This window comes from Pongo pygmaeus, chromosome 8 (assembly GCF_028885625.2).
Source record: "Pongo pygmaeus isolate AG05252 chromosome 8, NHGRI_mPonPyg2-v2.0_pri, whole genome shotgun sequence".
Taxonomy (NCBI): Eukaryota; Metazoa; Chordata; class Mammalia; order Primates; family Hominidae; genus Pongo; species Pongo pygmaeus.
In genome coordinates, this window is record NC_072381.2 from 2589100 (window position 1) to 2605445 (window position 16346).

The following is a 16346-nucleotide window of genomic DNA, read 5'->3' on the forward strand; positions in this document are numbered from 1 at the left end:
ATGAGCCTCAAACCTTAGTGTCACAGACACCTTGGGCACAGAATCCAAGAGTGCAGTCAGGAAGCCGGGATGAGGTGTTGCTAGGTGACAAAAGCAAAAAGCAGGTTGCCATAGAAATTCCCCTGGTGAGAGAATGGAGAGGGTGCTGGGACGGGCACCTGTAGGCATTCAGCACATGGACAGCAGTGGTCTCAATTCATGACCACCCTTGGCTTCCCACATTAGGAATCGCACATTATTTCTGGAGGAGACTCTTCAATTTAGATGTGCTGGATTAGCACAGATGGAAAACAAACAGGAGCTGGAGAGTCAACAAGCACATGCACACAAAGCCATCATCAGTGAGATACAGCTATTAAAATAAACCATAGCTTAAGACATCTCTCCCCATAGAACTTCAAAATGTTAAATTCTCAATTACAAAAAATAAATTGGGACCCAAATCCAGCCTCATCTTTGATTTGTTTATTGATCTTATATAGTATTGCATCCCATCTCTTTCAGCAAAAGCTGTGGTCTTTACCTTGGAAACAGATCCAGAATTTGACCACTCCTTGACAAACACCAGCAATTCTCCTGCCTCAGCCTCCTGAGTAGCTGGGATTACAGGTGCTTACCACCACACTCGGCTAATTTTTTTGTTTTTTTTTTCAGTAGAGATGGGGTTTCGCCATATTGGCCAGGCTGGTCTCAAACTCCTGACCTCAGGTGATCTGCCTGCCTCAGCCTCCCAAAGTGCTGGGATTACAGGTGTGAGCCACCACATCCGGCCACTTCTCTTTTTATTGTTGGTATAGCCTCAAAAGAATGTAAGTTCTTTAAGAGCACAGGCTTTTGACTGTTTAGTGTAATGCATTTACTAAGTGGTAGACAGTACAGTGATGGGACATAGCAAGTAGTCAATAACGTTTGTTAAAGAATAAATGAACTACTGTTTATTAATAAATACCATCAAAAATGAAAAGACAAATGACAAACTGAAAGATGATATGCAAAAGAGTTCACTGACAAATGGACAAAAAATTATGACCAAATTTTTACAGGAAACGAAGAAGCCCAGCAATCTATTATCCTGTTAAAGGCACCACGTAGGCAGCAATGGGGTGTGTGCAAAGGGAGATCAGAGATAAATTGCATTCCACACTCACTGGATTGGTGGTGTTGAAGAATTCGGATCACATACCATGATCACGGACAGCAGGATGCCTGCTGAGCTGGGAAGAAATCTGTGTCCGCTTTTCTGGCACTGATTCAGATGCTGCTGTCCGAGTGGATTTGCCCAGATTTCTGTTCTCACAGTCTCTGCCTGGGCTCCTTGCCAATCCTTGCCAATGCAGTCCCTGTCTGGGGCTCCCTGCATTGTACCTGGGCCACCTGTGAACACCTGGACAGGCCCACAGAGGTTCCCACTCATATCTGAAGAGTGGATGGTGAGGCAGTGGCTCATGTGGAGAGGGAAGTGAGCCCAGTGGGAATGATTCGGCCTGATGGTCCATTCCCATGACCTAGGTCTGAGTAGTCAGGAATGTGTGCTCTTCCTGAGAGGACCTTAGAGACCATTAGTGGAGTCCAATGCCAGTGAGGCCGGATGCACTGACCGCCTCCAACAGCATGCTGCCCTCAGGCTGATCAGCCCTGTGGAGCCACTTGTCATTTCAGAAGGGCCTCCATGCCAGGCTTCATTGAAGCCATTTCATTCAGAGAAATGGGGCAGGAACAGGATTTGCTTATTTGAATGCTATGGTCTTGCTGGGCTGAGAGAGAAACGAGGAGAAGCCAGTTGGATAGGGATTGAGCTAATTACATATGAGAAGTTTTATTAATATTTTGCATATCTCTATGACAATTATAGATAAGTAATAGCCCCCTCATTTTGCTCTGAAGGGAATGTTCTGTGTATATGATGCTGACATCGTCTGTCTTTGCTCTAGAATAATTTTCTAGATCTTCCTGTGAACTAGGAGTTCTTAAACTTTACAGATATCAAAGAGGATTAACTCTCACATTCAGAAATTAGCTAAAAGCATGACATGTATTTTAAGTTTTTTAAAAGTTGTGTCTGGTTAAGCAGAGACTAGTACTTCTCCAGTCTTCTTAAAATTCTTTTTCCTAGAATCTGCACATAGAATTTTAAGTTCTCATAGCTACAAAACCTACAAGTCATTGGGTATAATTAGTAATGCAGTCATTGAAGGCATGATAATGAATGCTACAAATAGCATTATTTGTAACTAAATAACGGGAAGATCAAATTAGACAAAGTGTATTTCCATTATGATTTTAAAAACATAAAAGAATATCAGACATGCTTGCTAAACAAAATTATCTTCACCACAGAACCTCTATGACATTCAGAGAAGCTCCAAAATGAAAAGTCATTTGAATAAAGACATAGGTATAAAAGAAGTTTAAGAGTTATAATCAATTTTTTAAATTATTAAATGATATCCATAAAATCATATGCTTCTCTTGACCTAAAGAAATGTTTCAACTTAAGGATAAAGAAAATTAACAGGGCTCAGTATTGCCGCCTCTGGTGTGAATGTTGCCATCTTTTGATTTTGTCATGAATGTGTTGCTGTTACAGCAATCTTGCTTTCATAGCCCTGGGCACATTTAATTAAACACTGTGCTAGCCATTTAATACACAAGAGACCAGAGAAGTGCCAAGAAATCCTTTTTCAATATGCTTATATTAAAAAAAAATGTCAGTAAAGAAAATTGCATAACAATTTATGGTGACTTTATTATTGAACTTTATTTGTACATTACTTTATTATGTATTTGTTAGCAAATACCACCAAATAATAGAAAACGCTACTAAATAATGTGACATGATTTTTATTAGATCAAGGGACAACAACCTGCATGACATAAAGATGTGGTAATCATAGGACAGATGACATACTCTAACTTACTCTAAAGAAGAAAAAAAAGAAAAGCTATTCCGTGGCCTTGAAATATTAGGGTCATAAACTGGTAAAATTATCCAGAAAAGCCTTAGAGACATCAGAATATTCCCCATTTAAGCAGCAATATGTTGAAGAATAAATTTCCATTTTTAGTAGTTCAGTTCTATTCTCTATAACCCCTAAAGGGCAATGCTGTTCGATATATCTTTGTAATGAGAAAATTGTGGCTGTTTAGTGGGTTTATTTAACCAGCTAATGTTTATTGGCAGGCCTGCCTCTTAAGTACACTAATACTGTGTTGGATATAATGTCTTTTATTATTTTTTCTTATAGGAAGTTTGTTTGAAGCTTGAGGAAAATAATATTCTATAGAAGTTTTTGGCTTTCTTCCCTCACAAATGTATTGATTAATAGAAATAGATAATTATGATGTTGCAAATAAAATAAAAAACTTAGAGAAGTATTTCATGATTTCATAAGTACCAGTAACACTGCACAAAATATTATCCTCAAAGAAAGAAATTATATATGTTTATTAATTCACTGAGATTAAAGTCATGTTTGGTGACTTCTTATTAAATTTACAATAACATATTGCAAAAGAAAAACTAACTTTTGATGTAAGTTAAAGGCCAATCAGAGCTTTTTTAATGCCATGTATCAACATAATGCTAATTTCAAATGTCAAATTTCTTAAGTAATGATTAATTCATTCTTAAAATCTTGGCTAAATGAGTTAGGCATCATTTCTTACCTGTGATTTTATTAAGTATTTTTTAGGAGATTGGGGTATAAGAGGCTAAAGATGTTGTTGAGAGTGAACAAGTCTGCCTTAGTCTCCCAGGTTCTTTCTCTGGAGTCTGGTATCTTCTCACATGCGTGTGTGATCGGCACTCAGCTCAACGTGTGTTCCCTTTAGATGTAAGTCATTCTGTCTCTGCAGAACTCTCCTTCTCAGTACATTGCCATGCAAACTCTGGGTTCTGTGGCTTCTCTGGATTACCAGGTCATTTCTCTCCTGGCTGGAAGATGTTGTGCTCTTCCTGGGCCACCTAGTTTGTTTCTAGTTTCTCAAGAATTACTGTCCTTCCTTACCAGACACCAATGCCTTGAATTTCATTGTTTTATTTATTTGGTTGGTTGAGTTTCTACTTGTTTCCACACTATATTCTATTTTAATTATCTCTTTTTCTATTATTTACCAATACTACACTGTCTTGATTATCAGAGCATTTTAGTAAGCCTTGAAGTCAGATAGTATTAGCTTTCAACTTTATTCTTCTCTTTCAGTGATGTACTGGCTATTCTGGATCTTTTACCACTCTCCCTATAATGTTTAGAATGAGTTTGGTAATATCTACAAAATAACTTGCCGAGATTTTGTTTGGGATTGTGGTGAATCTATATATTAGGTTGGGAAAAACTGACATCTTGACAACATTGAGTCATCCTATCCATGAACATGGAATATCGTTCCATTTATTTAGTTATTCTTTAATATTTTGTCTGAGTTTTGTAGTTTTCCTAACATAGATCTTGTACATATTTTGATAGATTTATACATAAATATTTCATTTTGGAAGGGTGTTAATTAAGTATTATGCTTTTTTTATTTCAAATTTCACTTGTTCATTGCTGGTAAAAAGGATTGACTTGTACTTTAACCTTGTATCCTGCAACCTTGTTATAATTGCTTATTTAGTTCCAGAAGATTTTTGTCAATTCTTTCAGATTTTCTACTTAGTCATTTCAACTGTGAGCAAAGACAATTTTATTTCTTTCTTTCCAACAGGTTGAACTTATTTTTCACTATATGAAGCTACATATAAAATAAGAGAAAATTCAGAACTCTTCAATAAATAGCAACAATTTAAAATTATGCTGAAGTTAGAGATGATTAGTTGCCCAATAATGTTTAATTTGAAAAAAATCATGAAATTATATATTCATCCATCTGCCAAATGTTTTGTTACAGTGATAGCAATGACTGTGTATTATGAGAAATTTTGAGAGTTCTTGTTTTTATATTTGAGTGTTGATTCACTAAAAACACATGAGCATATTAACATAAACTATTATTTGTTTCTCTTCAAATAAAATGTCAATTAAAATTTTCCCTGAATATTTTAACCCTTTCCAGAGTTTAAGCCTTACTAGTCACTGATTTTTATGAAATAACATGCTTACTTAAACAAAATTAAGTTATATAGGAAATGGACCATTTTTCAATCAAATTAGTCCAGGCTCATAATTTAACACAAAGGTGCACTGTGCATTCTGTTTATTGGTTATGTATACAGGGAAGTGAAAGAACATGGCCAGAAACCATTAACAGTGGGGTGTGTGTGCACATGTGTGTGTGTCTGTGCTTAGGTTTGAGTGAATAATAACATGAGCATTTAGCCCCTAATATTATTAGTAAAACAAAACAAAACAAAAAACAAAACAAAAAGAAAAACAAAAACAAAACAAAACAAAAAAAAGGGATACTTTTCAGTAGTTTTTTTAAAAAACGAATATGCCACACGACTTCATACCCTAAGATGAAAGTAAACCCAACTTTCATCAAGACTTTTTGGCAAAAAAAGTTATAGAAATTAATGGATATTATCATATGAAACAGCAGCAACTGCTTTCAGTGAAATAAGATGTCTGAACTAAGCCTCCTTCCTTCTCTCTTATTCTTTTTCCTCCTTTGGCCCTATTTTTCATTTCTGTATGTATTTAGTTAACAAAAAAATGCCAAGGTAATTAAGGTATACGGTCCTAACTTTTTAAAAGGCAATCAACAACATAGAAAAAAAAACATTTAGCATATATGCTTCAGTATTTTAGTCACATATTATCTGTGTAAATTATAAATATGAGCATATTTCAGTTCTCCAGAAACTTTATTAGCTTGAAGCTGTAACTCCATTAACTTTATTCCTTTTTTATTTCCAAAAATAGAAATATGTCCCGAAAGACGGGAATGCCTACAAAATAATAAAATAACCTCTAATATCAATGTCTGTGAAATAAAATTAGAATCAAAAGAGGTTTTCCCTTTAAGTACATTTTAAAAAATGTACTGGGCTGGGAGTGGTGACTCACGTCCATAATCCCAGCACTTTGGGTGGGCAAGGCAGGAGGATCACCTGAGGTCAGGAGTTCTAGACCAGCCTGGTCAACATGGTGAAACCCCGTTTCTAGTAAAAATATAAACATTAGCTGGATGTGGTGGTGCGCACTTGTAGTCCCAGCTTCTGAGGAGGCTGAGGTGGGAGAATTGCTCAAACCCGGCAGGTGGAGGTTACAGTGAACCAAAAGCATGCCACTGCACTCCAGCCTGGGCGACAGAGCAAGACTCTGTCTCAAAAAAAAAAAAAAAAAAGTACTGACTTTGACGAATTATTTATCATAAATATTAATGCCACTTTTTAGAAACAACATTTCTTGTATTATTCTGTCTCTGAGCTTTGGTAGGAGTAGGCGGGTTTAAGGAAAATACTGCTGATGTTATGCCACTGAAAATAAGCACATAGTCATACAGCAGCTCTCTCAATCCCGAATGAAATGCATTTGCCCCTCAAGTCAGTTATATCTCTATTCAGTATCAAATTCATCACACAAGGCATAGTATTTAAAGGTAACACCAAAACTTTTATGAGCTTGTTAATATAATAATAACATAACTGCATTTTGTCGCAATCCACAAGCCTAAAATCAGGGATTTAGTTTAGCAGCAGAGGAGCTCACTGATGCCTGCCTATCTTTCTTCTGGCACAATTACTTTGAGCTTATCCTAAGCTTCATGTGAGTTCCCTGGATATCCACACAAATAATCATCATGCAGACAAAACAGGGGTAATACGAATAAACAATAAAGATATTTTTAAAGCTATTAAAAGTTTTTCCTAGGTAGAAAGTATGTTTAAAGCAACCACCAATAATTCATTCTGTACTAGGCTCTAATAAAATCAATCCAAATGTTCACAAACTGAAAAAATCAATTTTTGCTGATCATATTTTAATAAATCTGGAAATTAATTGCAGCTCTTTAATAAGAGAGTTTTCTACAAATACAAGCAAGTTTTTAAAAAGATCCAAAATAATTGTTTGGTCAAAGAAATCAGAAAAATAATATCAAAGTATTTGAAAAACAATGAAAAAAACCTCTATATATCAATATATACCCAACATAGTTATGGCAGGCATGTTATGGCTACCAAAAATATGTTTACCAAAAGAATTCTTAAAACCTACTCCTAGGTTAGGAAACGTGGCAAACGGAAATCTGGGTTGCAGATGAAACTGTTTGCTAAGCCTCTGACAGTAAGAAGGGGAAATAGTTCTGTATCATCCAGGTGGGCCTAATGTCAGGAACAGGGTCCTTAAAGTGGAAGAGAAAACCAAAAGACAGAACCAGAGAGAAGAGATCTTGAGAAGGACTTGAACAGACATGGCTGGATTTGAAGATTGGAAAAGGGGCTGCAAGTCCAGGAATACAGGTGACTTCTATCAGATCGGTACAAAAGCAATTGCACTTCTTGCCATTTGAACTCATCGAGAGGCTCAATTACTTTCGCATCAACCTAACAGAAGCTGGAAAAGGCATGTCAACAGATGCTTGGCTATCACCTGCAGGAGGAACACAGCCTTGCTGATACTCTGATTTCATCTCAGTGATACCTATTTAGGACTTCTGAGCTCTAAAATGGTAAGACAATAAAGTTCATCCTGTTTTAAGCCATAAGGTTACGGTAATTTGTTACGCAGCAATAGGAAACTCATTGAAATATGTTCTAGCTTCAAATATTTTTATGCAATAAAAACAATCTAAGCCTTCACCTCATATTTCTTAAGTTCAAAAATACGTTAAATAAAAACCAAAGCACCCAGTGGCAACAATACCCCAGTATCAGCAAACACACCTAACACCCATCTTGGTTTCTAAGACCATTCTCCAATAAAATGAACCAGCGCACTTTCAAGAAATGGTAGATTCCAGGACTGAAGCAGAAAAAATATAAGATAATTCCAGAGCATCTTGTAGTGCCAGAAAATAAGGAAGTTCTCAAAACAACAGCAACAGAAAAACAAGTCAAGCAAAACACAATATTTATAGTCTGTACTGTTGATGTGATGTTAAAAAAATGGTATTTTAACTCTCTAGTTTTTTTCTCCAAAACGCACAACCCCAGTCTAGTCATAAGAAAGACAGCAGACTAATACCAGGTGAGGGACATTGTATTAAACACCTGGACAGTACTCCTCAAATATGACAAGGTCATCAAAGACAAGTTTGAGAATCTGTCTCAGACAAGGTGAGCCTAAGACAGCATCACAGTTATAGATAGGATCCTGGAGAAGAAAAAGGCCCTTAGGTGTGCAATAAAGTAATCTCAATGCAGTATGTGCTTTAGTTAACAATAACGTGTCAGTATTGATTTATTATTTATATCAAAAGTACCATACTAATGTAAAGAATTATCATACTAATGTAAGAAAAGAGAACGTGGGGTATATAGGAATCTACTGGTTTTTTTCTTTAAAATTGTTCTAAAATTAAAAAGTTTATGTAAAAGTTGCATAAGAAAAAAGGAAAATAAAATTTTAAAAACAAATAATTAATATATTAGAAAATGTAAAGTTGTAAGAAAATCACAAAATGTCTGGTTCTTTATAAAATATAATCACATAGAAAAATCTTGAATATACTCATTCATGTGAAAATGAAATCACTAAGTAGGAAGAAGATAGAAGAAATTCAAAAAATACTGAAGAGGCTTAGCAAACAATTTAGGAAAAATAAAAATTTAATATAATTTTGCACAAGCATTTTTAGTTTATATGAAGTATAAGATGTTGTGGTGGACCCAAGGGTACTGAATCATTATTCTTACAGTTGACAAATAGAGAGAAAAGCTAGTAGGTATCCTGCCTTCTCTGAGCTATTACTTTAGTGCATTCAAATAGTTGATGGAAAGAAATCCTTCATTATAGACAAATTCCAATTAACTATAGAAGGACCAACAGTATTAGAACATCACAATTTTACAATCCCCAATGAAATCTTTTTTAAAAGAAACTATCAAAAATAGCTGCTAAAACCATTAATCAAAACTTTGGTGTGAAACTTTCCTCTGGGAATATGAGGCTGAGCACACCGATTTAACTTTGGTATCAGTAAAGTGGGACAATCAGAAACCGTGGCAAATAATGTGATGAAAGGGAAAGCTCATAGCCTTGCCTGTGAATCCTTTTGTGTTCAAATAATTAATCCTGAATCTAAGCAAAACATTTGCTCTTAATACTAGAATATAGAAAAGGGCTGGGAAACCCTTGGCCAAATCATAAATGTGAAGGTGGACAAACGTCCTAGTGCTCCACGCTTAGATGAACATGGTATTGTAATAAACCACTTTGACCAATACATGAGTGGTATACCAAAAAAGATAGGGAGGGCACTTGCAGAAGGAGGGGACCCCACTGATGAGCTGGTAGGCTGTGGGGGGAGAGGAAGCTTTCTATTGGCATGTGAGTAGGTCTCAGTCACTAGAGAGCCTGTGACCTTCGCAAGTGTTTGTCAAGGTTTCAATTTTTCCCCCCTTAGCTGGGACACGTTGCCTACAGTGGGCTGGAGTTGGGAATTTATTTCTCTTCTCCCAGGTCAGGTGGGCTCTGATAATACCCCAGCAGGTTAGGCTTGATTTAAGAGCTTCTCCTGAGAGCACATTAGTTAAGAAAAAGAGAGTACCATGGCATATTGCAAAATGTTTCCTTTTTCTCCAGGGGTTTTTCTCTGGTTTTCACTGTCAGAACCTGATTGAGCTTCTGGGGGTAAACCTTGCAAAAGTATGGGATCTCCACACCAATACAATATATCCCCCTGGGATCTCCACCCCAATACGGTATATCCCCCTGAGATCTCCACCCCAATATACAGTATATCCCCCTGGGATCTGTACCCCAATATACAGTATATCCCCCTGGGATCTGCACCCCAATATACAGTATATCCCCCCCTGGGATCTCCACGCCAATATACAGTATATCCCGCTGGAATATCCATCTCAATACAGAATACAGTATCCCCCTGGGATCTCCACCCCAATGCAGTTTCCCCCTCTGGATTTTAACCATCAGACTTGTCCACTTGGAGTCTCCAGAAACTCAGCAATTGCGGTTTAGGTCTCCCTGTCATAGCTGTGGTTCCCACGGAGGATTCCACTTCAGTAAGTTGCAGTTCCGTGTGCTCACCTGCCTGTCTCTCCAAGGTAAGGGGAAGCATTTGTCCTATGATGTCCGTTTTCTCCAAGATCGAAAAAGAGTTGTCAATTTTTCAGTTTGTTGGGCTTTTTTTCTCGTTGTGAAGAAGGGAGTGACCACTTCCAAGTTTATTCCATGTCCTACAGGAAACAAAGTCTCCGTTTGAAATTTGCGAATTGTCTTTTATTTACTTGTTAACACAGTACACACACACAATTAAACACCTAAGACGCACAAAAGTGTCATGTAGTGAATTTACATTTCCTAATTATCACTTGTCCTTTATCCCATTCCATCCACCAAAGCGACAACTGGTACTACTCTCATAGGTCTTTCCAGGATTATTTTATGAACGCAGAAGCATATCTGCATATTAAACCATCATTTTTAAAGAGTCACACATTACACATACTGTTGTGTACCTTTAATCTGTAATTTCTGGGTTTTGTCTTTATTTAAAATAAATCCACATTTTACATACTATTTTGTTGCTTTAATTTTATTTTTAAACTTTTACTCATCTAGAAATTTTTTACCAAAGGTATGAGATAATGCCCTAACTTTATTTAGTGAGATAATACACTACAATGTCAATTGTACACATGCCATTGTTTAAATAATGAGCTGTTCCTACCTAGTGCAGTTTTCATCTCATAGCACATTTGTGGCTGTCTGTGGACTGTACTCGTGTATCTATTCATCCTCTAGCACCAAACTTTTAATCATAGTCTCTTTATAACATGTTTTTACCTACTACACAGTTAAAATATTTTCATTATTCATGTTTGTCAGAAACTTTTTGACTATACATTTTCCTTTTCTTATATTAACTTTAGGAATAGCTTGTCTAAGAAAAGAAAAAAAAGACTTTTTTTTTGAATTGAGTTAAATTATATGATGATTTGTGTAAAAATAAGACGTGTTTCTAAACTTTGCCTTTATCAGAAATGTATATTTTCTTTGATTCAGCTTTTTAATTGATTATTTTAACTAGCATGAGATAGACAATCAAATGGTTTTTGTTATATTTTAATTAAATATTTCTTGCAAAGTGAATGTCAATATAGACAATGTAATAGTGAGACTTCTTCTGGGAAAAGTGTTGAAATTAAAGATGCCTTCATTTGTAAACTGTACAAATGCATTGACTTCAAGGCATTTTGTGATCCATTTTCTACCCTGCAGAAGACTGCCCTGGAAGAGACTGTACCATGAAATTGGTTCAGGAACTTCTCATTTGTCCACTTCAATGCCCAGGAGATTGCTGAAGAGCTCATCACCAAAATGAAGGATTTGGTCCTCAACAATCCAGACTATTTCTGGGCAAATGGGAAAAGGAAGGCCCAGGAGTTGGGCATTGTTGCTATAGCTGCCACTTAGGAAAGAAGAAATCGGGTAGTGAACTATCAGCCAACTCTTCGTTGATTTTTAGCATTTTCAGACTTCCTTTCTTCAACCATGAACCTCAATACCAACACCATAAATAGCAGATTAATAGGTCATTTTGTATCAGGATATCAATTATAAAAATCCTGTAGTTGGCTGGGGACGGTTGCTCATGCCTGTAATCCCAGCACTTTGGGAGGTCAAGTTGGGCAGATCACTTGAGGTCAGACCAGCCTGGCCAACATGGTGAAATCCCATCTCTACTAAAAATATAAAAATTTAGCTGGTGTTGTGGCACACACACACCTGTAGTCCCAGCTACTAAGGAGACTGAGGGTGGAGAATCACTTGAACCTGGGAGACAGAGGTTGCAGTGAGCTGAGATCGCATCACTGTACTCCAACCTGGATGACAGAGTGAGACTCCATCTCAAAAACAAAAACAAATCCTGTAATTTTATCATTTTAACAATTAGTTTTCTTGATTCTTGCAAGAGCCAGAGTGTTATCCTTTTTTATGTTCCCCATGTGAAATGGGATTTATTTGACATACTCACATCTGAGTTTCTCAATGAAGGGTTGTAACTTCAGAAACATTAATGAAATACAACAATTGCCTTAGCGTAAGGTGTGAAACTTTAATTAAAAGATGCTTACTTAATTTATAATTGGAAAAAGTGAGTTTGCTACCATGTGGTGTTCAAAACTTACACAACAGGAGGTTCCTGGGTCTTCCACCTTTCGTTGGTGACAAAGGCTCGTATTATGATTAGGGGCTATGCAGGCTACATGGAGCTCATCTGCAGACAGTATCAGGACAGGAACATCTACCCTCCTCTCTAAGATTTACGGTTACATGAGCAGAAGGAAATGATATGGATTCCGAATTTCTACTAAATAAATAAAATACTTCACTGGCTTGTTCTGTAATACAGCTGGTCAGAAAACATTTAATTGTCTTTAATTCATGCTTATCTTAATTAATGTTGCCTGTCAGCAAGTGGCACTTATAGGTAAGAAATTCTTCTCTAACCTAAAAAACAAAAGTGAATCTCACTGACTGGCTGGTTCATCCAGAAGCATAAATTCTACCTCACAATGGGGTTTCTAAAAGATTAGAATCCAAATAATGGGAGATTCACTAGAAGAAATGGTCAGTTGGCTGGACTTTCCTTGAATGATTAGTTTTATCTAAATCAGGCTGCAGTGTTATTGAGTTAACATTTTGCAGAATTAACTCAAATAGAAAATTTGGTTTATCAATCAAGTGGAAAATGCGGGGCTAAGAAGTCATTAGTCTTTTGCTCTTTTTCCTTTTTCTTTTTTTCACTTCTTGGAATGAATAAATGAACTATGAAAAATTTTAGAAAAATCGACTATGATATATATATATGTATAAAAGAAAAATTAACTATGATACTTTTTTCTTCTTCTCTTTTCATCCTTGAATCTTGACAAAGCAGATCTCATACGTATTCCTAAAAGGGAACTTGTAGCACTTCTCCTGAGAATATGATGCTCTAAAATATCAAAGGAGAATAAAGCAATTTAATGTGCTTCATAAGTTCCTACCCATGCACATCTTCCTGCTTAATCATGTGTTAAATCTTCTTACCTAATCACACACGGAAAGTCAGGTTTGACTTCCTGAATGCTTATAACACCTGTCTAGACTTGTCTGTTTTTTAATTTATCTGCATAAAGCACTATGCATGCTTCTTATATACTAGTATGTTCTCATTTCTATGTCCTTAACTAAACAATGCTAATAACATTTTACATCAGGACCACTGGTTGTTATAAATATATTTACTCTTTATTGTGCTACTGTTTTAGCTCCATATTTGCCTTGATGATGCTTCACTGCAAACCATCCCAAGATTCAGTGGTCTTAAACAATAAGCCTTTACTTAGTGCATGAGTTGGAGGATCAGTGAATGGCAAGGTTGGGTGGTCCTCCTGGTCTGGGCTGGGCTCACTCACATGTCTAGGTGGGGCTGGCTTTGACTTAGACTGACCTTAAAGATGGACAGCCAAGTCCTTTTCCATTCTTCTCATCTCTTCTGCTCCAGAAGGCCTTCACAGGCTCCTGGGAAATGGCAGAGGAGACTGATCTGCCCAAGTGATCTGCCCAACTTGGCCTCCCAAAGTGCTGGGATTACAGGTGTGAGCAACCATCCCCAGCCAATTACAGATCCTAAGGCAAACGCGCAGCCTCCAGAGGCCCAGACCTGGAATGGGGACATCTCTACTCTACTGGGTGGTGTCGGCCAAAACAAGCCATTTTACGGGGCCAAATTCTAGAACAAGGAGGAGACTGTGAAGGTTTAATTTGAGGGACCACAAGGTCACCTGGTCAACAACATAGCTAGAGAAGCTTGAGAAATAGCAACATTGAAGCAACTAGTCTATCCCAGCTACAAACGAAGGATTTTAATTCAACCCCAAGGGCCCCAAAATTATAAAAAGGCCAACATCATTTTGTAGGACTAAAACCCCACGGTAAAGAATATAACTGAAAAAATATTAACCTGAAAACCAGAGTCTTAATATATGTATTAAAAATCATCTTCAATCTTGTATTTACACTGGAATGCATCATCATAGTTGATGCGTGCAACACGTTCACCGTTTGCCAGCTGTGTCCCAACAGGTTTCCAAACATTGACTCATTTAATCTTCGTAACATGCCTGCTATTAGATCTACACTACACCAGGCACGTGCGGCTTCCCGATCCACCTTCCTGCCCATGAAGGCAAGCTGCGTTATACACGGAAAATAAAGAGCTACGTCAAAATAGATCAGGACTAATTTCCATTCACCTAAAGTCTGTCCACTGAATGTGTGTCTTTTTCTATCCAAAGAAATCAGTTCATTTACATTTTCTGTAAACTTAGTAAACAATCAGGTTTTCATCTTTTTTTTTTCAATTAGGCTATAACTAGATAGGTAGAAAATAAAAAATATACACTTTTTAACTCTGAAGTTAAAATAAATTGTAGAATGGGCTGCAGGAAGCACAATGGCATTTCATTTCATTTTTCAAGTACCATTTTCAAATGTGCTTCACCTATTTAATATCTTCCTCCAATGAAGAAGAAACTATAAAGAGGAAAGCATCAAAATGGGTATTAAAAAAATCCTTGAAAATCACCAGGCATTATCAGAGCCAGCATTATAATCATCATACATATGGTGTCAAATGTAGCCTTATTGAAATTGGAAAAAATAATGGCAACTACAAAGTCCAAAATCTTCATGATGTTCTATATTCTATATATGTTCTATATTATGAATGTATTAATCTCATGCTACCTTTCTTAAAATGCTTCTACCTATTGAAAAAGCTATGCCAAAAATAGTATCAGGTTATTTTTCTGGTTTCTTTTCATAGACACTATTCCTTTTCATAAGTAAATTATGAAACTCGGCACTGCCAAGTGTGTTACTAAATTGTATGATTGTGATCTCCTTCAAATAACGGACTACACTTGTAGCAGACTGGTTGATTGTAGGAAGCACTTTTAACTTTCCACATAATTCCATGATCTGATTTCCCCATAGAAGTTTTAACTGTAGCATATATGTACATTCAGACTTCTTGTAGCAAATGAGTTGTCAGATTGTGTATTTGTATATTTTAAGGAATATTTGTCAGAATTTAGGCAATAATCTATCTCTTTTCAATATTAACTTTAATGTACAACTTAAAATGTTTAGATTACTCTTTAATCATGCATAGAACATCTTTCAGTGTATCTTTTGTTTATATTCCTAACCATACCCTTTAGGATCTTTAGAAACTAAACATTTTCTCAAATATTTTATAATGAATATGTATAGCTTTCACAATCAGAAAAATAGACTAAGTGTACCATTTTAACTGTGAAATCTGGCAATTGAATCGTGTTTAACCCTCACAATTTATTTCCTTTTTTAAAAATGTTATGCTCAAGGGAAATGTAGGGCCCCACGTTCGGGTCTACACGGGCCACAGTGCAAGCAGAATGTTATTCCTATTCCGAGATCAAAGGAGTGGACGATGACATTGAAGACCTCATTCTTTACCCTAACGTGCAACCACAATGCCAGATAACCCCTAGGATGTGGATTCTATTTTCCAGTTCTTTGAAACTGGCGCTCACCCTGTCTGTCGCTGGATGATGAATGTGGTATAAATAGCAGTGAGCCGGTCCAAGCCCTGGCTGGGGGCCTTGGTGTTTCACTTGCTCTCTTTTGCACCCTGTCCTGCCATCACTACGGGAAAATGCCCAGCCTTGGAGAATGACAGGTGCGAGCATCCACATGGCCTCCTAGGGAATGCCCGCCTCAATGGGCCAACAGCCAGCTGACACTCGGGCCGGTGAGGGAACTCCACACATTCAGCAGGGCTCCCCCAGCCGCTGGCCCCGGACGCAGGCACAGTTCGTGCTTGATGTTGTTTAGCGCTGAAGATTCCTGGCTGTTTGTTACACAGCCTCATGAAGGAAAAGATTATCGATATATCAGGGTAATGTTAGTGAGTCTGAATTTTGAAATGCAACATAAATGAGTCTTTGCATAAATGAAAGTTTTAAACAGACTTCAAAGGCCAAGTCTCAAAGCTTATAGCCCAATCAGAATTAATTGTTTTAATCATTTTTTATCAGTAAAAATCATATGGGTGTTTTAAATGTATATGCACCTAACATTTTCCAATTATTAAGAATAGCCTTTCATAAATATTTTCTTTCCTTTTTGACAAGACCATTCACAGCATATGTCGAGACATAAATGGCCATATTTTGCCTGTGCTTT

At 36.7% G+C, this 16346-nt stretch overlaps 1 protein-coding gene across 5 annotated transcripts in view; it reads left to right on the plus strand.

The window, feature by feature from the left end:
* The window catches only part of LOC134740135 (uncharacterized), a 117579-nt gene that overhangs the window by 51174 nt on the left and 50059 nt on the right, over positions 1–16346 (plus strand). Inside the window, exon 2 of one of the 5 annotated variants that reach the window (XM_063669501.1) lies at positions 8101–8218. The exons of the other annotated variants lie outside the window; for them this stretch is intronic. Coding sequence (XP_063525571.1) covers positions 8101–8106 — 6 coding nt within the window. The 3' untranslated portion in view covers positions 8107–8218. The remainder of the gene's footprint in view (positions 1–8100; positions 8219–16346) is intronic. 5 annotated transcript variants of the gene reach the window in all.